Source organism: Belonocnema kinseyi, chromosome 5, assembly GCF_010883055.1.
Source record: "Belonocnema kinseyi isolate 2016_QV_RU_SX_M_011 chromosome 5, B_treatae_v1, whole genome shotgun sequence".
Classification (NCBI taxonomy): Eukaryota; Metazoa; Arthropoda; class Insecta; order Hymenoptera; family Cynipidae; genus Belonocnema; species Belonocnema kinseyi.
In genome coordinates this window covers 118,055,056-118,082,598 of record NC_046661.1, presented here as the reverse complement: position 1 = coordinate 118,082,598, position 27,543 = coordinate 118,055,056, and the positions used below count along the sequence as shown (strand labels likewise).

The 27,543-nt window shown below is 32.9% G+C and overlaps 1 protein-coding gene across 1 annotated transcript in view; it reads right to left on the bottom strand.

Annotated features, from left to right (window-relative positions):
* Window positions 1-3,240: 3,240 nt before the first annotated feature.
* Window positions 3,241-27,543, bottom strand: part of LOC117172535 (sodium/calcium exchanger 3) — a 404,663-nt gene continuing 380,360 nt past the window's right edge. The window contains exons 8-9 of the mRNA XM_033360570.1: window positions 10,252-10,553; window positions 3,241-5,176 (exon numbers count right to left, since the gene is read on the bottom strand). Coding sequence (XP_033216461.1) covers window positions 10,349-10,553 — 205 coding nt within the window. The 3' untranslated portion in view covers window positions 3,241-5,176; window positions 10,252-10,348. The remainder of the gene's footprint in view (window positions 5,177-10,251; window positions 10,554-27,543) is intronic.

Below are 27,543 nucleotides of genomic sequence, written 5' to 3'. Positions count from 1 at the left end.
ACACTTTCAACAGTTGGTTTCCTTTTATCCTCAAACTGTTTGAATCAGTTTATTTTTTTTTGTTAAATTAATTTTTTTTCATATTTCAAAATACAATAATTTAATTGATTAACTACAAAGTTAAGTACGTTATTAATAATTATCGAACGACAAAATTTGAATAGAATTTTAAATTGTGTAAAACGAATAAAAGGTATTTAATATGCATCTGTTGTTGCAGCTTTATTGGTCCATATTATAAAATGACTACGAATTTTCTACGATTGTATAGAGTGCAAGTTGGGCCGGCCACGAAAAGTGGTGCAGATCGGGACTGTGCAATATTTTTGATATTTTTCAAAGTAAAGTGTAACGGAATCGATTAGCGATACAAGACTTTTATAATGCAACGCTTTTTTACATGCTTTCATTATTTTATTCTAAAAAAGTTTTAATCGGTCGTCAATTTTTATATTTTTTAAAGGTAAGACTTTGTTTTTGACAAAAATATTCATTTCTGTGAGAAGTAAACAAGTTCTAGTTTTTAATTATTTTAAGTAATACCACAATATCAAAGGAATCGATTCGGTATTGATGTAGTTAATTAGGGTAAAAAATAAAGTTTATAGTAACACAATTAAAACTTTTTTTTCGACGTGTAAAATAAAAAAGTATAGGTTTCATTTGTACGTCTATCATTCACGAAACATTGGAAGGACTCGAAACTTATTATTTTCTAGGCATTGAATATTGAACTTCACTACCTACAGACATATGCCAATTCTGTTCCATCGTGGACATAGGAAACAAGGGACTAGGCATGCCATTGCGGGGGTGAGGCAATGAGGGGGGAGGTCCGCCACCTTTTGATGTCCCGCGACAAACATGGCAGCGCCCACATGTTTATATTTTCATGCACAGTTTGTCGGCAAAAATTCTCGTGCGCATAATCAAATGGCATATCGTAAAATGGCGGCTTTCCCCACTCAAGGAATTCTCCCCCCTCCCGTGGATTCAACCCCGCTCGCCAAGTTAGGATGGCATGCCTAGTTCCGTGTTTCCTATGCCCATGTGTTCCATCTACCTACGTACGGTTCCCCACCACTCGGTTTCCTCCCACTCTGTCGCACTGCTGCCGCCAAGCCTGGTCAGCGGGAGTCCTGTATTCCTAATGAGGACTAAAGTGCTGAATAGAGCATTGTTTAAATTTAGAATTTGGGAATTTAAAAATATAATAATCGGCATCTACGAGTTATAACGATTTAAACGATATGTTATATGACTTACCAAATTCGGAACTAAAGAATAAATGTTCAAGTTTATATAAATTTGATTGGAAAATTTGTCAATTCAGTTCAATTTTTTAAAACCGCAAATAAAAATTAGATTACCAAACTGCAGGTATGAATAATAGGAAGTTGTGCTAACTAAAATTCACATAATTTCTTCATGCTTCGTTCGGATTCGTTTAAATTCCAAATACTAAAGCATTTTGAAACTACAAATGTAACTTAAATTATAGGTACTGGTAACTACAAGTTATATTCCTGCACTTGTAACTGACAAAATATTTATAAGAATCCTTTTCATATGCGTTTTATGTACTAAAATAGTATAGTTAGTACTCTCGCTGACGAGGCTCGGCGGCGGCAGTTCGGCTGAGTGAGAGGAAGACACGTAGGGGGAAGCCGTACGCAGGTATCTGGAGCAGAGTTGACCTTTGTCCCTACCAGAGCTTTTATGTAATCCAAGAAATAATAAAAAGATCATCCTTGTAATCCTATTTTCTCATTATGATGTGAAACTTTTATTATCATTATTTAGTTGACTAGATTTCTACCATAGTTTGATTTAAGATAAAATTTTAGGATCACATTTAGGTGCCTGAAAGGTAAGTAAAAAAATCTTTAAATTAATCCTCATATAAATTGTTTTGATAAAAATTAATTATTTAATTTGACTGTTAGTTTTGATACAACTCAATGTTGAGTTTTCCCATACATACATGACTTGCGAAATTGTAGTATCGGTTAGAAAAGTAACAGATATTTTTGGTAAATTCTGTGAAAATTATATTTAACGTTTTTTAAGAATAATAATTCTTTTTGCTGGGAATTAGGACGCCTGAATGTAGATCCAAATTATTTGAATCTATTAAATTATTTTATGGACGTATCGCGCGATCTTGATTACGGATTATCACTTTGACGCTTTGTTGCAGAGTATTAATAGCATAAAGCTATTATTAAGTACAATAATTAGATTCTTATTCCGCATTGATTTATCAAAATAACTATTATTTTTGATTGATACTTTACACGTTCTGCCGTGTGATAGAGCAAATAACGAGAGACAAGAATAGCGTAAAAAATCATCAAAGATAACAATTAATATTTATTTGTTATCTACTGCTATTTTCAACTTCGTTGTATGCATGGAAAGATTAGTTTCTCATGTAATCGCTCTCTTTAAACAAGGTATTTCAATGACTTGTGAGAATCAGTAAAAATACATATCTGTTGGAATACTCGCTTAAATTCACTTGAATAATTAATTTTTAGTTAGGATGAACTGAAGTCACCCCATCTTCAATTCAGTTAAATTGAAATTGAATGCAGTCAATTTTTTTGTCTCACCTACGTTGACTTTAATTTTGATAAATTAATTGGCTTCGAATTTATTTGAATTCTCATTAAATGTATGTTGACTTTACCAATGTGTTAAAATAAAATTGATAACACTGTTTTCATCGGTGAACAAGTTTTAATAACGGTATTCCTTTAACAGTTACACTCTCTAATTATTAATTATTGTGACAAAAATTATTAAAAATAGTTTAGTCACCTTTAAAAAAATGTTGGTTCAAACATTGATGAAAATTAGCTGATTCAATTAAAACCATGTAATTAAAGTTTTATTATTAATTTCTTTGATTATACCGGTATAATAAAAGGGCGACAGTTAATTCTGCCCCAGCTACTTGCATACGATTCCCCAACAACGCGACTTCCCCTCACTCAGCCGAACTGCTGCCATCGAGCCTGGTCAACTGGACTCCTTTTTACCTAATAAGGATTAAAATGTGGAATATAACATTTTTTAAATTTAGCAGATTGTTTTTCACAAATATAATATTCAAAAACTGAGATTTATAAAGATTCCAACGATATGTTATTTGACTTGAAAAACTTGTAAATTAAAGATTAGTTGTGCAAATTCATATGAGATGTTATGAAAAAGTTTTCAGTATATTTTACTCCAATAAACTGCAGTATTTTTAGTTTATTGATGCCATATTTTACTTAACTTGACGAAATTTCAGAAGCTAAAATTTAGCCAGATTTGAAATTTATTAAACAAGATTGAAAATTCGGTTTATTTCTGAAACTGTCACACTCCTCAAAGTTATCCTTAAATAATTCTAAATTTCATATAATGTTAGTTAATACGTTTTCTAACCTGGCAAAATTTTAGCTTAACGAATTTTCCCAATTTAAGTAAAATATGACACCAATAACTTGAGCTACCTTGTGCTAAACTTACAAAATGCCCACTGGTCGAGAAATGACAGTTGTCATTTTAATTTCAAGTTTGTTATTTATAATTAACAGAAAATGTAAATTTTCAGATGCTATCAACAATTCTAAAAGAATAGGGTCGTGATTCTCACAAGTCAGAGTCATCAGTGTCAGAAACTCAATTTATTCTCTGGCTTTGTAATTGATGGCGTTAAAGGCAAAACTGTACTGAAGCCTTTAAAACAGGGTTAATTTAAAATTAATTGTAATGTTTTAATCGCTTTGCCTTTAATTAATACAAGAAGGATGCGGTTTCCGGTATTTAAGAAAATATACGAGAAGGCGGCGGTTTAGAATTATTTTATAATACATATTTTTCATCAATTATATTAATTTATTAAATTATTTAATTAATTAAATGATTAATCTATCATTTTTCATTAGTTTAATTCCATGATTTTCTCTTGGAAATGTTCTAAGACTTAAATGCGCGGATTTGGACTATTAAATTTTTATTTCTGTGTGTAAAAAAGTTGTAAGCGATGCTTATAGGCCTCACAATTTCTAGTTCGAATTATAACATTTGTAAACAATGATGACTTAATTATCAATGGTTTTATTTGCGAGCCCGTAAGTACATCCTGCTTAATTTTTTAAAAGTTGCTTCATTTTCTAGTGAGTTTAATTCTTTTTTCACTGATCTCAACAATTTACTTAGTTAAGCTTCCTTTAACAAGATTATATAACTAATTAACGACAAAACGTAACAATTCTTTCAATATTAATCCTCCGATTATTTAGAAATATTATATTATAACTAAAACTATAAATAACACAAAGTAGTGCATTAAAATAAATGATGAAATTAATTTGAAGAAAGGTTTTTTAGAGCAGAAATGCAGATAAATGTATAGTTATTTTTTTGTAGAAAATAAAATGTAAAATACAGAATCAAAAAGACATTTTTAATATTTAAAATGGGAAAAGTGAATTATAAAAAATAAATAATATATACAGTATTTTGTTCTCATGCCTTCATGTGTGAAAAACAACAAGTGGCAAGTAACGAAATAAGTTAGGTGAACAATGAAGAATTATAAAAAATGAATTACGACTATATACTGAAAGATAAAATTTTTTTTGAGGTGTTTCGAACCGGAGTCCTTCGAGCCGGATATTTCATTCTAGAAATTCGTCCCATGATCGAAGGCAGTGAAGAACGTGAAAAATGGGTGCGTTCGATCAAAGGCCGGGTCAAGATCCAAAAAGCCTTATCTCCCCTGAATTGCTTTCTACTTTATAATTAATTATAATTAACATAAATTTCTACGTCTCGATCCATTATAGAATGTATCTAAAATCTACATTCGTTTCGTAAACGAAGCTGACGATGAGTCATAAATTAACGTGCAAAAAAAACTATTATCGCCTAGTATTTGTCGCTTAAACTAGTAATTTCGCTTATTTACTAATTAATGTTTCTTCAGGAACGGCGAGTCGAAAACTTACGTGTGACGTACAATTTTAACGAGAAAGTCGATATTTCATTTTGTTTAGTTGAGTCCTATGACCATGAATGTCACATTTTATACGTCTTTTCAATTAAATAAATTCGATTTGTTGCAGAATCTGCAACTGATAAATCTCACTCTTATCGGTTCCACACATCTTGTTGTTTTCTGAAACAATAATAATAATAAAGTAAAAATGTTTAGAAATTAGTAAAGGATATCTGTGAGTTATAATTATGTCTAGTATTTTTTAAGTTAAATATTCTTTCATTTTCCGAACTTGATAATCAAATTTATTAAATTGCTTAATTAAAATCATAGAAAACAACATCTTTTTTAGCATTGGATGTTCTACCCGTAAAGACATTAAAATACTCTGCAGATACCGGCAAAAAAGTTATCTGCCAGTATCATCATGAAAAAGGTGAGGACTGTGATCAATCGCTATTTTTTGAACGGTCATATCTCATTTCTGCCCCTCGCAACTCCTGGAGAGAGTGAGTGACGTGATCGATTATTCTCGTGTGACCGATCACACGTCTTTGCTGACCCTCTCCCTAAACCCCTGGAAATGGGGAATAGTACATTACAACACAAGGCCAGAAAGTTGGATATCCAGCACGCTAGGGTATCCAGCATTTTCTGGCCGTGTGTGATATACTATTTTTCTTCATTCACACTCAAAAGTACGTGCAATAATTAATAATAATTAATAAATAAAGCGTTGTCGGCTGCTGGCTTTGCTGCTCGGGGCGAGCATCAAATAGCACAAGCAAAAGAAATTTATATTAATATTGTAAATTTCAACTGATATTACATTGGCTCGAAACGTGCTGGATACGTTAAAACAATATATACAACATATACGATATATGTCGCCGCCAATCAGAGTGCGCGATTCAGCTGGAAAGCCGTAAAAGACGCTCTTCCCGGAGAGAAATAATGCCGGGAACTATGTAGATGTACTTTCGGGTACGGGATGAAGAATAGTGCATTCTTTGTGAGAAAAACGTGTCATTCGCTAAAAATCACCTTTCACACAAATATCAAACAGTATTTTATACCACGAAAGGCGAAGAAATCATGTCAAAGTTGAGATTTTGAGGTTAGAGTGGTATAAAAGGGTTTTAACTGATCTCACGTCATTCATGCCGCCATACAAAACCTGGAAACGGTCCAGGCGGAGACCGATTACTATCCTTGTGACCGGTAACACGTCACTCATGCATCTGTCCTAACCCTGAATTTCCATCTGTCTAAAATGTCATTATAAGAATAGGATATCTCAAAAACTAATTTATTTCTATTCCCATAGCGGCCGCCGCATAGGTTCCTATTGCCCAAAAGAGAACGTGTTTTCAATATATTTAAATCTTTGTAATTGTGACGACAGATAACCTCACAGAGATGTCTTCTATTCCCCAAAAGTGTTCCTATTTTGAGATTATTTAATTCCTTCTAATAAGTTCACAAAATATTTGTAATAAATTGTTTTAATTCCTTCATGTGCCTTCATTTCTAAGACGTTTAAAAAATGATTAAAATGTGAATAAATATAAATTTGAATATTTTACAAGTTAATAAGTTATAGAAAGATTTAATAATAAAACATAGGTTAAATAAATGCCTTCGTTCAATTTTACTGAGTCGATTGAGAGGAACAGGATTTTCACTTTTTCTGTTCCCGTCGGGGGATTTTTAGACGGAGGCAAAATCGCGTATTCATCGTTTCGTTAAGAATATCATAGCACAGAACATTTGCCAATAAGTATATTTCCAAATTATCAGTGATACAAATCACCTAAAGTGTCAGCAAGAGTCAGCCTTAGAAAAATATTTTCAAACACCTACTTTATATAGATATAGAAAATACATTTTTTCATCTGATAAGTAAAATTACTCCGCTTGAAAATAAAATAAATTGATCATTTGTAATCCTAATTCTGTTGAATGCATTGCCACTTTCCGCAGAAAATAGTTTTACGTAGATAATGAAAACTTTCGCAATCAACTTTTTCAAATATGAAAGATGGGATTATCCTTAGTTGTTGTTAAAACCTGCCAGCTTCGTTAAATTAAAACCTGGAAGTTCACAGGATGGCGGGCTGATTACATTAGTAGAGTTTTGCGGATGACCCTATAAGTAGCAACCCGTCGTGCACGCAAAGAAAGTGGCTTGCCTTCAGCAAGGCAATTCTGACAGCGATAATCATTTTGACGGGAAATTCTTGAGAAGCTCTCCCCGGAAATATCTTTTTTTTATAAAACAGAAGTGAGAATTTTTTTTCAAAAACTAGAAGAAGTTGATCATTCATTATATAGAAAGAGTTAAAGTAGATTTTTAAAAATAAACTTTCTATGTCTTTTTTTTAGATGCTTCATTTATTCACTACTCGAATTGAGTTATAAATCAAAATAACATATAGGGGCCCGTCATTCTCACCCTCCACACCCCGATCTTCCCCTCTACGGGTCTGTCTGAAATTATTTACTTCAATAAGGGTGCAATCTATCGAAAAATGAAAAAATAACTTTTTGTACAACTCTCGGAAATAGAAAAAACACTCAACTTCCTATATAAGAACGCTGGTTTACGACATTCCTAGAATTGATGTTTTCGGAAGTTTTGTGATGAAGGGTGCCGCGAGACAGAAATAGAGGCGGTTCTCAGTCAAGCGGGACAAACAGCATGAAAGTCGCTCTCTAAGGTCATGCCTGTTCACGTTTGAATTCAACCTATTTATGATCAAGGGCAATGCAAGCCATGTCCGAAACCATTCTTATATCGGGAGTTAAGTGTATTTTTTTTATTTCAGTTTTTTAGATTTGTCCACATCTCGCATATTCGGTACTTTTCCGAAAAAGGTCACAATTTCGTTAATTTTTAACTTCTAAATATTTTATTTGTTAATTTCAAAATAGTCTGAAAAACTTACAAAAATTGCGGAAAAAAATGTTAATCACCTCAATTATTATGGAAAATACTGGATTTAAAAACAAAATTACCCTTTTTCTAAAAAAATTGTACACACTCCGCCGGCTTGTGGGTTCGATTCCTGCCTCGCACTCTGGAAAAGTCTCGGCGACCCATGCAGTGGTCCCTAGCAAGGGAGTTGTTATGTTCGGAGAGACGTGGGACCGATACCTCTAGAGAAAAAGGTTCTCCAAGTACCAAAAGCTGCCGTTCTTGGTGGTTCGGAACCCACTTTAAACTGTAGGTCCCTTTCTCACCACCAAGTAAGTGTGTGCGGTGTGTGTAAAGGAATAGGGAAGAAGGTACAAGAAAAATGTAAACCCTTGGGAGACACATTAGAAGCTTCCATTCCATTCCAGTATTAATTTCGTGTGGAAATTGATTTTCGCGGATGACAAATGTTTACTTTCTAATGGTCGGAATTAAACAATCTGAAATTTTAATTGTTAATAATTTTTTAAGTTTAAACATAAAAATTCAGATTTTTATTAACTATTCCTATTTCCCTCCTCTAACGCTTTTTATATTCCCTTTTCTTTGTTTTATTTACCCAAAATTTTAACTCGACATCTTATTTCGTGTGGAATTGGTGTGATCAAAAAAAAATATCTGCAAGGTAGAAATTGGACATGTGTCACCCGACGTAATGAATAATCTCCAATTTTTTAACGGTTCAAAGCCTTTTTAGATAGGTAAGTAAATTAATTGAATTAAGTAAAACGTACTGCTTAGTATTACAGAGCTTTCATACACTATACTTGACCGATTAATCTCATGGGAAATTTTTGGAGTGAGATTTACGAAGTTCAACAAACATTGAATTAAGATACACTAAATTTAAGTACGGTTTCGGAAATGGCTGGCAATTGCCTTGATCATAAACCCTGGGAATTCAAACGTGAATTCACCACCCTGTGAAACATTTCTGTTGGTCAGGTCGTAAGAACAGGTGTCTTAAAACCAAGTTTCAGTGTACAGCTAACATCATCTGCTTTAAGGAGCTCTGCGAACTCATAACGCCTGAGGTTGAATTTCCAAAAATCACTGCCAAAGAGATAAAGAAAGTACTGAGGGGCACGAAGAACTTCACCGCTGCTGGACCCGATGGGGTAAAGAAGTTTACTTCTACATCTCAACATCTGTCCAAATAAAATTTCCTCCAATACAGTTTCAATAAGGCTTATCACTCCATTTTCATTCATAAGTATTTTTCGAAAAACAAATATTTTGGCTTAAAAAATAAAATTAAAAAAAAATTTACCTTTTTTTTTGAGAAAGGCATATTTTTTACCTCAGAAGAAGGCTGGGATTTTCCTATTTAAGAATTTAATTTTAAAATTTTTTTATCGATAAAAATAAACGAGGAATTTTTTCCTTCAATATTTGCCTGAGAGATCGATCAGCGATGAGCTGTGTTGTGGAACTAGTGCGTTGTTTGCATGAGCAAGACGTGGATTCTAGATTCATCTAAAATCCATCCCCCCTCCTACACATCCCTTACTCACCCTTACCATATACATTTTTGATTCATGGAGGAATAGCAGGACCAGAAGACAATGAGTTACGCTTACATCGTAAGGGAATTGGCTTAATGGTATTATAGTAAATAATAATTATCATTAAATTTATAGCCCCAAAAAACGTCAAATGTCCTATCGAAATTGTGGGAGGTAATATTTTGCATTGCTATAAAAAAATTTAAAAATCGCCAAAACAGATGGTATATTTTCAAAAACCATTCTTCGCTTATTTTTATCAACATAAAATGAGAATTCCACTTTTTACCTTAAAGCTTTTAAATGAGAAAACCCAAGCTTTCTTTTAGGATCAAACAATGGAAAAATATGCCTCTTTCCTAATAAAGTCAAATTTGTTTTTGACTTTCATGTATACAGGCAATACAAAATATTTTTATTGTCTATGATCAATGGGAATGGCAAAAAACAATTCCTTCAAATATCTATACTTTCAAATATACATTTTTTTACCATAATAATTTGCAGTAATTCTCTAGAAAATAATAATTCGCAATTGTTTTTTTTTAATCCATTCAAAATATTAAACTTTTTGGTAATTTGCACACCATATGGCACATTATTGTAGACAAAATTAAATTATATGCAGTGATAGTAATAAAAGGGTGATACACCTTATAGTACGTATTTTAAAAATGATAAAAAGATTCTTAAAAATGTTGTATCGTAACTTGTTGCGTGCCATCCTTCATTTGTCACAGGAAGAATGTTGTATTGAAATAAAGAATACTTACTGAAGAAAAATGTTCTTGAGCAAATACTTTGCCACAAAAAAACATTTTATGCATAAAAATTGATGTTGGTAGGCCTTTTTTATATTAATCCGAATCTTTAGAAGCCCTTGATATAGCCGTAGGCTTCGAGAGTAGACATCACGAGATAGAACAGCCATAAGGAAAACATGAACATGGAAGTAATAATTTTCGGTGTCATTGGTCCACCTAATTCACCACCGATGGATTTGGATCTTCTTAGCATCAGGACTACTATTACCAGGCAGGCTTCTGAGCAGAATAAAGTCACGGAAAACGCCAGACTGTAAAAAATAAAGGCCATAACTTTAGAATCTAATATATGCGACTAAAAAAATATAAATAAAAAAACAGGTTAAACAACCAAAGTGACGAATTTTCAATAAAATATATAAATTTTTGAACAAATAGTTGAATTTTCAACCAAGAAGATATTTTTTTCCAAAAAGACGAATTTTTAACAAATTACATAAATTTTCCAACTAAATCGTTTCAAAAATGGATGTCATGCTAGTTTCTTAAATTACTTAAGTAAATAGTGGAATTTTTAAAGTACAAAAGATCAATGCTTAACCAAAAATGGTTTAAGTCCATTTTTATCTAATAAAATTTATTTTCAAAAAAGAAAAAACTAATTTTGTACAAAAAATTTAAATTTTCAACAAGAGAATATTAATTTGTAACAAAAAGTTAATTTTCGACACAAAAAAGATGAATTTTAAACAAATAGTTCAGTTTTCAACCAAGAAGATTTTTTTTTACCAAAAATATGAATATTCAATTAATTACATTATTTTTTAACTAAATAGGTTAAACAATGGATATAATGCCAGTGTCTAAAATTTTTAAACAAAGCAGTGAAATTTATGAACTACAAATTCAATAATCAATCAAAAATAGTGTAGTTACATGTTGATTTATGGCAATTTTAAGTTTCAATACAAACACGAATTATGTACCAAATAGTTGGTTTTGCCACCAAAATGTTGAATTTTTAAATTAAAGGGATGCATTTTCTACAACTTAATTGAATTTTTAGTTTTGTCGTCGAGCAAGGCCTCAGCGTTTTCAAGGCAAGACAAGACGAGCCTTACGAGCTGGCTTGAATTAATCATCTTGCGTATTCCTTGAAAACGCCGAGGGGTCGAAATGCAAGGCCTGGCCTTGCGCTTGTCTTAGCGCCTTGAGTTTGCACTGCCAGATGTGGGAACATTAGCATTGAATGAAAATACCGTAATCTGAGACGCAAGCCTCCGGAGGCCATTCTCAGCAGGGGTTTCTTGTCTGCATGCTAGGCGAATATACGAATCCAATTTTAAGAAAATTTTGAATTAACGATTTGAAAATTTAATATTCGGAATTTAAAAGTTTTCACCATTCCCAGAATACTTAATTTGTCTAAAAAGGTTTAAAAATTGAATACGCTTAATGTAGGAAGCAGACCAAATCCATCTGAAATCAAACAGCTTCTAGTTTTACGCTTGAAGTCACAGAATTCTCGGGAGCCAAATAGGTTTTTTTATGATATCAGGCGCTACATATTTTTCCGATTTTCAAAAAAAAAAATCTCAACAAGTTATGCGCATTTTAATTTTGTACTTTGTATTTCAAAAAACCTAACATGTTTTCTTTAAGCATCTATAACTTTTGATCTAATGTAGACATTTCTCGCGTTTTCATCATTATAATAGGATTGACAGTGTTCTTTCGTAATCCACCAGAAAATTGTGAAAATTGTTAAAATTAATAAAATTGCGGCGATTTTTTCTGAAAAAATTAAAAGTAAAATTTATAAAAAAATCCCTTATATTGTTTGCCCAATTTTCATTGAATTAATACTATGATAAGGAAAATATCTCATGAGTTTTATGCGGGTTAAATAAATGTGATGTCCAGGAGAATTGTTTACATACATTAGAATTTTATAAATTTTTTGCAAGCAATGACAGACACGAAAAATGTTAAGATAAAAGTTTGCGAGTTCAAAAAAGTCCTATGAAAAATATATATTGTTCTTTTGCGATATCTCTCATGTACATTGTTTGCGGGAAAAAGAAGAAAATTCAATTCGAACAAAAATAAATTCTCTTGGTCACAAAAATGATTTAGAACGCATAAGACTCAAAAAATATGATCCTTATCAAAGTACAAATTTGAAGAAAAAAAACTAGGGAATAAATAAGAAGGTTTGGGTTTTTATGAAAGTCGGCTTTTAATTTGTTTCGTAAACGCGGGGATTCTACGCGATTACAAAGGGAGATTATAAATTACCATATATTAGAAAGAAGAAGTAGATGGGCAAGGCGGGTTCTAATTCAAGATTCCTACCTTACCGGCATCGAGAAGCTTTGACCTGTAGTGGTTCGTGTACGTGATAAATTTTCTGGAAAAAAAGGTTCGTGTCCGTGCTAAGCTTCGAGAACGTTCTCGAAGGATCCGGATAACGTCACGATTACGCAATAGTCTGTAGCCAAATTCATGTAAACAGGTTCAAAGTTACTGTGAGAAAAATAAGGATGATTTATTGCTTGCTTCGAGATAAGACGTTTGTTAAATGCGAAAAAGATGCAGGTGTATAGGTGAAATTTTATGTGGAGAGCTACGTATGGCATCCTGTTTTTACTATTTAATTGATTTATTGCTTCCTGATAGATGATACTTTAGCTAAAAATTCCTGCCTTTATTTGTTTAATGCGCAAAAGATGCAGGTGGACAGATGAAATTTGATATGAGGGTTATGCATGGCAGTGTGGTTTGATTTAAAAATTTCTGTCTTTATTTATTTAATGCGTATAAGCTTATAGAAGATTGTAGAAAGATTTGATGACGTCATAGAATAATATTGCACAATTGTGTGAAGGCAGAATTTGCGAAAAACAAGTTTCAAGGTTATCACATGCATGTGTCAAGGTTAAATGAGAAAAACAAGGATGATGTATTGCTTCCTTTCAGATAATATATTTAATTATTTATTTGATGCGTATAAGCTTCTCGAATGTTCCTTGGGGGTCCGTCTTTTTTAAGAAAAAGAAAGAGATATATTAATGGGAAGAAGAATAAAAGATTGAAGGTTATTTTCAATGACGCATTACATTTTGCGATGTTAAAAAATCATATGCCACACGTGTCGATTATAATGTAGAACCTTCTAGAACAACGTTTCGTCATATGAAGCAATATCAGACAATATTATGTAAAAGTGTTCAGAAATTAGGAGAGGGGGTAATCGTCTTTAAAATAAGACTAGCTCTACTCCTTCATCAGTTTATTGTCAGATGTCGACGATTGAATCTCGCGGTTCGGATATTTATTCTTTGAATATGGAACGCTTGAAGAAAACTTTATCAAAAAGATCTCTTTTAGATGGTAGTATTTATATGCATCTTCATATTCTGAATTGTCTATTTAATTAAGTATAGTCAAAGATTAAGTTTCTGAAAGCTCTGTAGGCTTTGAGGTACACATTCCCATCGTGACACTCGCATTGAGCGCTCGATATCCGACAGACATTTGTAAACAGGTTTCGTTGGATTTTTTTTCTCGTAACTTTCGTCGTTTTTCCACACATTTTTATTTATTTTTTTTTTTCAACGTTATTTTTCACAAATAAAACAAAAAGTATCCGTCCTATCAAGAAGTGATTCTTAACGAAATTGTAGATCTTTTTCGGGATAACCATTTTTGTCAATTCATATTTTTTCGTATCCTACATAGTTTGTCCACAAAATGGAATTTTTTATTTTCCATTATTTTTTGTGCAATCAAAATTTTAAATTTCGATTTTTGAAGAAAATACAAAAATTGGTTATGATAATCCTGTAGGGTTTTCAAAAAGAAATGTTTTTCTTCTCTTGACTTTTTTTCATATCGTGCGGTTTTCGGCTTCAAATTTTGATTTTCACTTGATTAAAAAAATCTTGAAAACGCTATAACTCTGAGAATTTTCTTTTTATCGAAAAAAGTTATAAGAATACATCGTTTGTTTTTTTAATACTATAAATATCCGTACATAGAATTTTCAAATTCATAAAAAGTGGTCTCAAAAATTTTCAAGATGCGCTTACTTTTTGAATTTTTATCAAAAATGGCTGCTTCACGAACTCGTCCTTTCTTTTAGAAACTAAAAAAAGTGTGCCAAAGATGAATTTGATTCGATCATTTTTTCGAGAGTTATCGTGTTTACGGACAGACAGACAGAGAGACGCCATCGTGAAAACCTGATTTTCGGATTCAGGGGGTCTCGAAACGTGGAGATCCGTTGAAAAAGCGTGATGTCAAATTTCCGACAATTCTAATACTTTCTCAATCATAAATGATGAGAATGTAATAACATTCGAGAATTAAAAGACGTGATACAAGTGCGAATCGATTTACATACTTTAACGAGAAATTTGTATACGGTGAATATTAATAAGTGAAGATGGATTTCGCAAATTGAACAAAATTGCAGATAGCAACGATTTCCTTCCAACGGGGAAACTGAAGGATCTGGAGCTGAATAAAAGCTACGAAATTACAAACATCAAAAGAGTAACAACACAATTTGGAGTGCGGTACATTGTCACCGTAGGAAACAAATTTACTGTGTTTCTACCAGCAAGGATTACCAATCTGCTGAATGAAGATGAAAATTTGCTGGTAGGAATGAAAAAATTCTGTGAAGATGGCGATCTCTGCATGCGGTATTTGGGTGGGCACAACAGTTCCATCGAATTTGTGAAGAAAACAGTATAAAGTGTCTGCAGTTTCTCAATTATCGTTCAGTCTGTGACAAGCTTCAGTGTAATATTCATCATGCCTTATACACCACGAAACCAAATGTTATATGCGACCACATACAACCTGAATTCATCATTCACAAAGAAAATTGTCATCGGTGCTGACTTTAAAAAAAACAGAAATCTCGCTTCATCAGTGAAACTGCAGGCCAGTCATCCTCGTTCAAGTGTAACCCTGAATCCTGAAGAGTGGAAATTATTCAAAAGTTACTTCAATCTCATTTCCCTGTTTTTTGATGGTCAAGAGAAGCACCAATGCATCGAATGCGGAAATTTCCATATACACATGACTGTATTGTTTGGTTACATAGTGGCTTTGAAGCAACATCAAGGAAACCAAAAATACTATCCGTTTGTGCTGCAAGAAACAACGTTTGCTGTTCTCCAGGAAGTCAGACCTTGTGTCGACCGGTATCTTCTGGATCTGAGTGTTATGCCGTTTCAACGTACAAAAGATGTCATTATTGAAACCATCGCTGAAAGTATTTGGCGTAAAGTGAAATCACCATCTGTGAAAAGTGTAAAATCTTATATACGAAAGAATTATACAAGTTTAAAGAGTAAGGCAATAAAAAAATTAATATTTGCTAATCTTATGGGTTTTGAAATTCTGTTTCTTGAAATGATTACTTTTTATAATCAGAATGTGTGTGAAGAAGTGATTGAGAAATTACAAGGACTCATATATGTGAATGGTACCTTTATACATTAAAATTTCATGTATTTTATTGGTAAGAAAATCTAAATAAATGTAATTTAAACCAAATTCGCCTTTTTCCATTTAATAGATTAAGGATAGGTAGATCTTTCAGTAAAAAGATATAGATATATGTTTTGAAAATAATCAACTTTATTTATAAAAACTTAAATTCAATACAAAAGATACTTATAAACTAGACTTATCTGTCCAACTATTGTGTGAGTAATCGAAACATAACCATTTTACAAATAGCTTATTTCCTCTTTTTTCAGTACTTTTTCCGCAAGATAAATATCTGGATGTCTAACTTTGCCTAGTTCTGTTTCATAAAAACTACCTGCAATAGCTTTACCTTGATAATCTTTAAGCATATACCTCACTGGTTCAGTATTCTTGACATGACTCATAGTAAATATTTCAGTCGTCCAATTCGGTGTGTAGCCTTTCCCAAAAACATGCTTAAACTTACTCATACGTACTTTATCTCCAACTTTAAATTTCGCTTTTTCAACTACTTGTTTTACGCTGTAATTTTTGTATACATTAAGCAACAATTTTTTCTCATTTTATTTAGTAACATCTTTTGGTTTCATTGGAATAGTCTCATGTCTACTATCATTGTAAGATGAAACTAAATCTTTCAAAATATCTATCCACTTGTAATTCTTCTGTAAGCTAAATTGCATCCACATTTTATTTTTTAAAGTACGATTAAATCGCTCGCAAATGGACGCTTTTAAATTACTAATTGTCGAGTACAAATTGATCTTGTATCGCTTCATAAGATTTTCAAACTGCGAATTGTAAAATTTTTTCTCCTATCAAGTTGTAAATTTTTCGGTATGCGCCCTTCATCAAGTACAGATTCCATGGCTGCAGCTCCATTTTCACCCTTCTTGGATTTAACGGGGACAGCCCAAGAAAATTTTGAAAAGATGTCAATTACAGTTAAGATGTACTTGTATCCTTTGTTTACTCTTTCGTATGGTTGCATTTCAACAAGATCAGTTTGCCAGGTCTCATCAATACCAGGAATATCGAAATGTGGACGTTCGTAATTTCGTCTAGCTGGTTTTTGCAGCTCCTTCACCAACTGCAGATTCTCGGTTGTCCATTTTTGAGTGCATTCAGCCTGGTGTCTAATTGACTAATGAGCTCAGAATCTCGATACACTAGTTTTTTAATTGATTCAACATAATTTTCGCATTTTTAAAAAGTTTATCTGTGGAATTTTCCAGAGTTTCAATCATCATTGTATTATTGACTACTTCCATGCGCAAAGAAGCTACAACATTATATATAGTCTGAAGTTCACGCTGTATCGTATGTTGCACCATATTCAGATTCACAGCATCATATAGTTCTTCAGCTTCAGCCACTTTACACAGCCTCTTATTATTCATATCATAATTTCCTTCAGATATGACTTTGAAGCCAATTCCAGGAGGACCGCGACTTGTATTCTCTGCTCGCTTGCAATGACGTCCGAATACATCGATGCTCATCTTGAAAATGATGAAAATCTTGATAAACATCCATTAATATATAATTTCAGCTTCTCGTAGTTCTCCGATAATTGATATAATTTCGTTGGTGTGACTGGGATTACCAGCTGCTTGAGACGCTAGGAGTAAGCGTAATTGGTCCACCAATTCATTCGGATCATCCCAGTAAATGTAATCCATTCGATTTTTCTCTCTAGCAATCATGTATTGTGGGATCACACCTTTACCTGATAATGATTTCCAGTCTTTACTTCGTCTATTTGTATTTTTTGGTGGAGATGGAGAAATTAATTTCATTATAAAGTTTTTATATTTAAAGGCCTGACTGTCATGAATTTCTCCATTTGGTTTATAATGTTTTTTATATAAGTTTGTTGCAATAACAATTTGTCCATAATTTTCAAGATCACTGGGAGTTATAGAGGACTCTTGAGGTACTTTTTTAAAATAAAAGTTCAAGCAAGCCTTTACTTTTGGGAAAATTCAAATTACCCACATGAATATAGTTCTGACTGAAACTTACCTGAGAATCTCCAATCGATAATCTATCTTTCGTTAAGTTTTTTACTCCATACACATTATCGAGTTCTCTACTTCGTTCACCTAACAATATGAGATACTTGTTTGCATCATCATCAATCCATGAAGGTGTAGGTATTTCAGAGTTGTTTTCAGCTTCACTAGCAGTTGATGTCTCTAAATTACTGGGGTCTACATTCTTGTCTGCTTCTTTCTCACCGTCATTAATTGATTTATATGACAAATCATCGGCATCAATACTTTTTTCAGCATTATTCTTTGCTTCTTCTTTCCATCTAATTGGTTCAACTTTTTCCATATTCTTGAAACCGCCAACAATTTTCTCGAGTGGATTAACAATGTGTTTAAAAGTGTCACTTAATGTCCGCTCAACTGTTTCTTTGCCCAACTTTATTAACCTATGTTTTCGTCGAATAGATTCAATACCTTTGCTACATCTACCCTGGTTAAGATTCCTACCCTTCTTAATTACAACAAATCCATACTTGTCATCATTCCAGCATGTTAAACACACATTTTTAAATCGCGAATAAGTCATATTAGTATTTACATGATCATCATAAATGTGCTTTAGATTCATTTCATCTTGCTTGAATAAACAAGTGAATTAACATTGTCGCATACAAAATGTTTGGGAATATGAGCATATGTCTGACTCAAGTAAAACAGTCGACATCCTTGTGTCTGCCCATAGAAAAGAAGATCTTATATTATCTTGTTTTTCACAAACCACATCATCAAATACAATTACTGAGTTGGATTTCGCTTCACTTGGCATTATAACCTCTTCATGCTCATTGAAAGTATAGTACTCAACGCCATCTACGGCTTGAAGGACTTTTTAAAAAAATTCATACTTTGGTTGCTTTAGAGATTTTGAGTAGACTTAAATATTTTCAAATCTCAAGCCATTTGGATGTATCAGTAGGGCCAGCAAAGCATTTGTCTTTTCACATTTGGAAGGTCCACAAAATATAGCTCGTACACTGTTTGGTAGCAAATGTCCGTGTCGTTTTTCTCTATTCTCTTTTTGAACAAGCGAAACAAAATTTTTAATAGGCAGTTTCACAGATTGTGCTTCAAACTGCATCTTGACAAAGAGTGACTGAAAAACCTATAAATATCCTGGTTATATAGGTTGACCTTCAGTCTGAAAGTATCCCCTGCATAGATATGATCGTTCACAGAGGCAAAATAGTCAGTCGTAAACGAACCGTGAAGCAGGAAAGATGTGGGAGAGGCTTGCTCAACAGATTCATAAACAATTTTCCTTTTGAATTGCATTTGCCTGGTTACCAGTACTGTGGACCAGGCACGAAACTAGCCAAACGATTAGTATGAGGTGATCCGGGAATCAATTCACTAGACGCTGCTTGCAAAGAGCACGATATAGCCTACTCACAAAATAGAGAAAATATAGAGGCTAGGAACTCAGCTGACAGTTTACTGGCTGAAAAAGCTTGGAAACGAAGGCGAAATCAAATTTGATATGGGTCTCAGAAAGAACAGAAGACCGACCACTACACTGAGAAAAATTGTCGCTGCAGCTAAAAAGTCCATGATTTCAAGCAATGATGCGAAACTGCCATTAAATCTGCACTCAGAGGCGCACGCGCAGCTGTGATGAAGGCTGGTGGGAGAAGAAATGTAAATAAACCTCGTATTCTACCTGTACCAGCCAAAGTAGGAGGATTTTTACCCTTCATCATACCCGTTTTTGCGGGACTCAGTGCTGCTGGAGCAATAGCTAGTGGAGCTGCCGGAATAGCTAAAGCTGTGAATGATGCAAATTCGGCAAAACAACAACTTTCAAAGAGTAAACGACATAATGAGACGATGGCAGCTATTGCTTTAGGAAAAGGTCTATACTTGAAGCCATATAGACAAGGATTAGGGGTTCATCTAAAACCATATAAACATGGAGTAGGACTCAAAAGAAAGTAAAAAAATTCAAAGTGAAGCTACCTCATGAAGACTTGACTGATGCAGATTTACTAAAATTTTCAAAATCTTTGAAGATTCCGTATTTTCGAGGTGATTTTATGCGAAATGAATTACCAAAGGGTGGGCCATGTAAATATGAATGTGCTGTCGTTAATCTTGATGATGAAAAAGGACCAGGACACAGTGGTGTGCCTATAAAAAGATTGACAGCAAAATAATTTATTTTGATAGCTTCGGTAAACTTCGACCACCTTCGGATCTCTTCAAGTATTTCGGTGTTGGTAGCATTAAGTATAATCACGAGAGATATCAAAATTACGATACATTCATATGTGGACATTTTTGTCTGCAATTTCTATGCAAGCTAAGCAAGCAATTTCTATGCAAGCTAAGCAAGCTTATGAATCTGATCAACCACTATCAATTATAAAAGTGAATTAATTGAGAATTGAGTGTAGCATAACTACAGGTGCATATACTAATGGTCAGAAAGTACATAATATTCATGAATTTTTCTCTCTAGTGCCACCTGGATATAAGATAGTGGAAGTACCATCTCATGTCATATACTTAGCAGTCGTCGTGCAGACAATAGATCATATACAGCTCCGTATAGTTGATCAATACGGGTATTTAGTCAATTTCCGGGGTAAGGTTGTAACAATCAGACTGCACATCAAATCTCTCTAATAATGGGTATCGTTTTCAACCAAAAGATTGGCTTTGGTTATAATAAACCAGCACAGTGCCACAAACTAATCAGTCGACAAAGAGCAGTCAATGGGTTAACACCTCAAAGCACCCTCTTCCTAAAAAGTCTAGGCCTGAAGCTTAGAGAAAGAAGAAGAGAATAAAGAGATTTAAGATTTTTTGCACCTGCATCTGTCAATTTGTCTATCAGCGATTGATTATTTGTCATGCAAGGGGAAATTTTAAATATTCAAGCACCAATTATCTTTGATGAGTCAATTGCACACTGTGAAATTCATGCGCATCAGCCTTATGTGTCATCGACCTTCAACAACAGTGATGAAATTCGGATCGTTGTTCAAAATCAGGACCAGTGTCTCTTACCGAGCAAAAGCTCACTTCACGTACATGGAAGAATCGTAAAAACTGATAGAGCGCAAGTGAAAAAAAACACATATTTCGTTTCTAATGCCATCTGTTATTTGTTTAAAGCAGCAAGATATGAAATCAATGCAATAGAAATTGATAGAAATAAAAATGTTTTTCTGACTAGTCTCATGAAAAATTATGTATCCCTAAATCCAGGGCAATCACGATACATACAGTATACTGGATGGCTTGATGTAAATAATAACAATCAATCACTAACAAACGTTACTGGCTACTTTGATGTAGCCATACTTCTTAGCATGATATTTGGTTTTGCTGAAGATTATCACAAAATCATTGTCAATGATAAACATGAACTCATTTTACCAGATCACAGAGTAATGCAAATGCCATCTTGCAAACAGCTCCTTTTGAGCAGTATAAAATTGAAATCAATCAAATAGAGTGGTTATTGCCTAGCGTTAGACTGTCTGATTCACGAAAATTTCAGTTGCTAAAATATATTGAAAAAGATCCATCTATTCCAATAATTTTTTCAAACTTGGTAACTATATGAATATCCGCTTGTTTCAGTGACTGAAAACCATATTTGGACTATAAAAACTTCAACACAATTGAAAAAACCGAGATTTGTTATACTAGGATTTCAGACAAACAGAAAAAATAATACTACTAAAAACTGTAGCAAGTTTGATCATTGCAATTTGACTAATGTAAAACTATTTTTAAATGATCAGTGCTATCCTTATAGTAATTTGAATCTTGATATTAATCGAAATCAGTATGCTCTTCTTTATGAAATGTATACAAACTTTCAAGCTAATTACTATGGTAAAGAACCACATCCACTGCTATCCAGAAGAGAATTTATAGATCATGCACCTCTAATAGTGATTGACTGCTCTAAACAGAATGAGTCACTGAAATACGGACCAGTTGACGTTCGTCTGGAATTTCCAACTAGTGAAAATTTTCCTGCTCAAACATCGGCATATTGCTTAATTTTGCATGATCGTATAGTTGAGTATAAACCAATAACTGGGTTGGTGAAAAAGTTGGTATAAAAATGCTGTAACCAATTAGAAAATAATTTAGTTGAATTCAAGATGCCGTACTTGGTGGATATGCATTGCTTTCAGTTGCTACGAAATAAATTTGTATTGAAAGAATTGGCTATATTACCACTCTTTGATGAAACAGGCAAAATACCATATTCTTTCCTCTTTTAACCACCCTGCTTGTGGAAAGACGTTCCACCAAAATATAAGTCTATAAACAAATGGACAGATGCAACAACAATTTATATGAAAGGATTGGAAAAAAATACTTGGTTGAACCAATTTGTAGAAATATCATACGAAATTGTTGACCTGCTTGATCTGAAATGTCCTCTACTGCAGAGATTGTGTGAGATGTATGAACTTAAAGATATTAAATGTACGAATCATATGTATAAAAATTCTTCCAATTGCGCAAATGAAAATGTAATTTTATTGGAAGATTGGATGATTTCAGAAGAGTGCTTATAAACTGATAATTATTTATATTTATAGAGATAAGAAATGTTTTTTCCATATATATTTAATCTACGTATTTTTAAGCATATAATGTACTGATTTTTTTTGAAATTAAATAAAAAAGCAAATGAAAAGAAACTTGTGTGTGTTTTTTCTCAGAGTTCCTTGTCCTTATAATAAGTGCGAATAGTAGATATGCGAATGTGTAGGTCAGTGAACATCGTTGGCAATGTGGCTTCAAGAAACGTCGACCTCAGCATTGGGAGATTACTTCTGCTAGATCAGGTTGCATCCGATAGCTGAATAAGTTTTAAAAAAATGCTCTGCATTTAACTTTTTTCAATTTTAATTAAAGCAAATGATTTTTGATTCAAAGAAATTCACTTAAAATTATCTTTTTTTTCAAGGTTGTATTCAATAGAAAACACCATTTCATATTCAACTATTTTTCTTTTTATTTTGCAATAACTTATGTTTTGTACAAACAATTGTACAGTTTTTTTCGATTCCTACTAATAATTTTTACATATATACAATATACATTATATCTATTTTACAAAAGATCTTTTTCATTCCAATAACTGCATACTATAAATCTGATACATTAAGCTTTATATACAGTATATAATCTGTCTCTCTCACTCCTGCACTCATATATACAGTATAGTCTATCTCTATCTTTCTCCCTTATATTTCACCTCGTTTGTTTTTCTTCTCATATATACCATCTTAGTAGCCTAAAATGGCAATTTTTTACATATATACAAATAATCAATAATTATATACATTTTTTACATTGCATCGATTTCCATAGCGTCATAGGCTCTATATTTATATCCCCATGGAAAAGTATCTGTAGTACCGGGGAGCAGCATTCGTTCGTCATCATGCCAGCTGAGAGCAATCTTATCTTGGATGATGGTGTGCGCTTCGTGCTTTCGGCTTCGGATTAGGTGTTGAGTTTTAATCAGATTATGACAAGATGTGAGAGTGTGCTTAAAAACATCGAATTTGATGGTTTTCAATGTTGATCCTTTTATACCTTTGGCTCTCTTTTTTTCGTCATCTTCTTCTTCTTCTTCTTCATCCAAAACTTTATATGCATATAATTTTGTTCTCAAACCCACCAATTCGGCCATTATTTTTTCCGTTGCATTCATCTTTCATTAATCCCAAAACTTTTTTATTTTTTAGAGGAATTCCGTAAACATTGTCCGGTGGATAATCTGATTTGTCAAATTTATTGATGTCTCGTTTAATATATTCGTAAAAGTTGGGAACAGTGAAATGATAGATGAGATTGTCTGTATCTGTATTTAGCAATTTTGCAGAATTTCCAAACATTGGTAGAATATAGTTGTAATGAAAATCATACGTGATAATTTTTGACATATCAAGGACTGTGCAACCCAGTTTTATTGAAAAAATCTTTGTTTTGCTCATTTAAATAATGATCATATTTTCATCAAATACCGTACAGCTATGAAAGTTTGGTTTAGCAATTAGAGCTTTTGCTCCATATCTCTCCTCCCATTTTGTCACAAGCCTAACATCTTTGTGCTTCCTAACGTTTTCCATTGTCTCTCCAAAAACGGAATTGTTAATCAATTTATAGAAATTTTTCTCAAATTCATTAGTTTCTCTTTTTCTGTGTTCAGTGTTTATAGTAAATCAATATATTCTTTTAGTCGTGCTTTTTGCTTGAATTTTAACGGTCCATGAATTTTAGTTAGTTTCATGCCTAATTCCAAGTACATTTTTAGGTTTCGGTAATGTAGTGCATAGTTTTTCTTTGATAGTAAATTGGTTACTAATTTTGGAATCTGACATTTTGAACCAGGAGGCACAAAGTTTTCTGAACATAATGGAAGGTCCTTGTGCAAATCGTGAAGCTCTTCAGGATATTCTAGATTCACTTCAAGAATGTAACCTTCAGGTGAATCATCGGGCACATTGAAAAAAATTGGATCATTTTCGAAATTTTCAAAATTCAAAATCTTGATATGGCAAAAACTCACTAATAGCTTTACCATACTGATTGTTAATATCCAAATAAAAAATGTATGATTCTGGATCGCATGGATTAAAATCTTCCCCCATAAATCTATTGTTTGCTTTTGCAAAACGGTTAGAGCATTGTTAAACGCCACCTCTGATTGCTTTCTGAATTAAGAGTAGCATTTCTACATCACTCAGTAAGTGTAGTTCGATTTCAGTTTACTTTAGCATTGCATCAAAAGAAAGTTCCGGTGCTGTGTAATAATGCAATGGATCTAAATTTATATGTTGCAAAACAAGTTTTTCTAAAATTTTCCAAAATGTCAGCCAAAAGTTAAACATCGGTTTTGAGGTACAAATCGGAATACTGCAATTAATTTTGCAAATTAAACGTTTCCCATACTTTACAAGCGTGTTGATAATCCTCATCAGAAATGTGTTAATCGTTTAATTTGGAATAAAATGCCTCTTTTGGAGGTAAACTGTCTTCCTCTAATTTCTTCCAACTATCAATGTAGTCATATAGGAAGACAACCTTTTCTTGTTAACAAATCGAATTCACTGTCATTTTTATAAAATTTTCTAGTTATTGTTTTTCGCTATCATTGAGATATGAGGCTAATTTTTCCAAGCTACTCGGCAAGAATCGGAAAGAATCGATAAATCTAAGTTTAACTCTAGTATTTGGAACATATTTTGTAAGTGAGATATACTTTTCTTTATTTACAGGCAGTAAGGAGACATGTGCCTCAAAACTTTGTGCTAATTCTTTAATGAAAAAGTGTAAGTCGTAGCCAGATAAATTATAAAAAACTACTGGAATGATATGAGAGTCTTTGTAATTAACGTTGCAGCTTTGCTTATATACAGGGGGACAATCTCATCCTTTTTTCTATTTTCCTCATGTTTTATACCATAAACATTTATACGCAACTGATTCATTTTTTCAAATTTTTTGATATTTTGAAAAGTGATAAGAAAGTTGATTCCATCACGTTTCAAGAGCGTATCGAAATGTGGGTAGGAACAGAAGCGATCCATGTTCTTGTCAGCAGGGCAAAGAGCAGCCATTACCGAACAGAGAAAACAGTACTCGTCACTGTTCTCAAAATTTACAACTGCTCTTTTTTCTCTAATAAACTTAGGTAATCGCACAAAAGTTGATGAACCTACTCCAAAAGGTGCGTGTTTATTTATATTAACATTTAAATTTATAATCTCTGTTAATCTCCAGCCAGACTTTTTTTGCTGGAATTCTTCTACTTTAGTTAAAAGTTGCTCTCTAACCTTACTTTCAAACCATTCATTTATCTTAGTTGCTTCTGAAATAAGTTCATTTTTAGTATTAAAAAACTTTATTGATTCCATTTCCCTACCCTCTTCTATAGCACTAAATTTTTCTGCAAGAATGACATTCGTTTTTAAGCCCCCCACAAAAGTTTTCAAAGTATTTTTTAGTCTATGTATAATCATTGTTTTTGCATCTATGAAAAAATCATTTAAATCTTTATGCGTTAAATTTATAACCAAACCTGTTCCCACTCGACTTTTAAGAGCAGACTCCAGATCCTGCCGTCTGATTCTATCTCCTTTACTATCCAAACCCTCATTCACGCCAGTTCCACTCTACTGAAGTTTTTTGAATGTGTGGTTTTTGGATGTTAGTAGACTGCAGTTCATTTTTTCCCCTAGACAGAGATGCTCCTTTCCCTGCCTCGGAATTTTGTTCAACCTCGGAATATCCTGTGTGCACTGATGTGTCCAGTAAGAGATTTCAGAAGTTGTTGCATTTTCATGCAGCACTTCATAGGCATCTTCATAAATTTGAATAAGCTTTCTGCAGTCCAGTGAGTCCATTTTGAATGAGCACTTCATGGCTAGCAGAAAACTGGAAACAAATTTTTCGCTATGAAGTGACTTTTATACTCCAACAATTTCACAAATAATATTTTCAATGAATTGCACTGAGTTTAAATTTAAAAAAATGTAATTTAGTTTGATTCTAAATTTGAATAGTTTGATATTTTTAATATGGTTTAAATTTAAAAAACCATAGAAGGTGCACTAACTGATTTTTAAGAGACACCAGGTTTCCTATCTTCACTGCACAGGTGGAATATGTTGATGTTTGTAATAATTTTCTAAAAGAATTTTCGCAAAAGTTTTGATAATAAATTGTATAAAACACGAAAACAGTTAAAAATCTCTATATTCATTTTCACTTCGCTTCACTTTTTAGGTTTGTGTGTATTCAACAAATGCTTGATGACAACTGAGGGAAATGTATGCAAAGCGCCCTTTTATAGATGCACATTTGCTGTCCTTGTCTAGTAACATATCTCCCGCTTTGTCTAATTGTTCTAGAACCTTCTACATTATAATCCACACGTGCGGATATAATTTCTTAACATTGCAAAATGTAATGCGTCATTAAAAATAACCTTTAAGTTGTTTACGAAAAAAATTGCGCAATAAAATTTGATGATATCATTCATTCTATAAAATTAGGCATAATAGAAAAAAAATTTGTAATGCTGAATTACATCATCCTCGATTGTCTATAGTCGAAGAGTAGTCTTAGTGGATGATTGCCAAAATTTCAAATATTTTATTATATTAATTTGTTGCATTTCTTAAATTTTATTTTAAATCTTTAGCGTATGATAGGTAAAAAACTGACCTTTCTAAATGAGAACTGAAAAGCGAGAATATATCTGTGGATAAAAAAGCATGCAACCTCAGCTCGAATATCGAAAAAAGCATGCAACCTCAGCTCGAATATCGTTGCATGACATAAGGAGCGATAAGCGTCGGGCAGTGTACTCTTGGTATTTACTAAATGTCCATGAAAGGTCTCGAATTAAATTCATGCTGTCTCTAATCTCTCTCTCGAGTCTCGAAATTGTTTTCATTATCTTGTTACATATACCTCGTCCAGAGGTTGACGGACCTATCATACGGAAAAGAATGAATGCTAAAGCGAACGATTACGACCTGTAAAAGAAGTGATCTCTCTACAGAGCGATAGCATAGGATAATGAAATGTGTGAAACCTGAGACTGCCGATGCGTAAATTCTTCTGCGAGTTTAAATGCGTGTAGCTGTTATCTCTAGTTCTCGCTCGGTACTTGATACCGGAATAAAGCAACAAGCATCCCTGAGTATATGATCTAACATAAGAAATGTTTTTTATTCCTTTCTTACCTTCAATT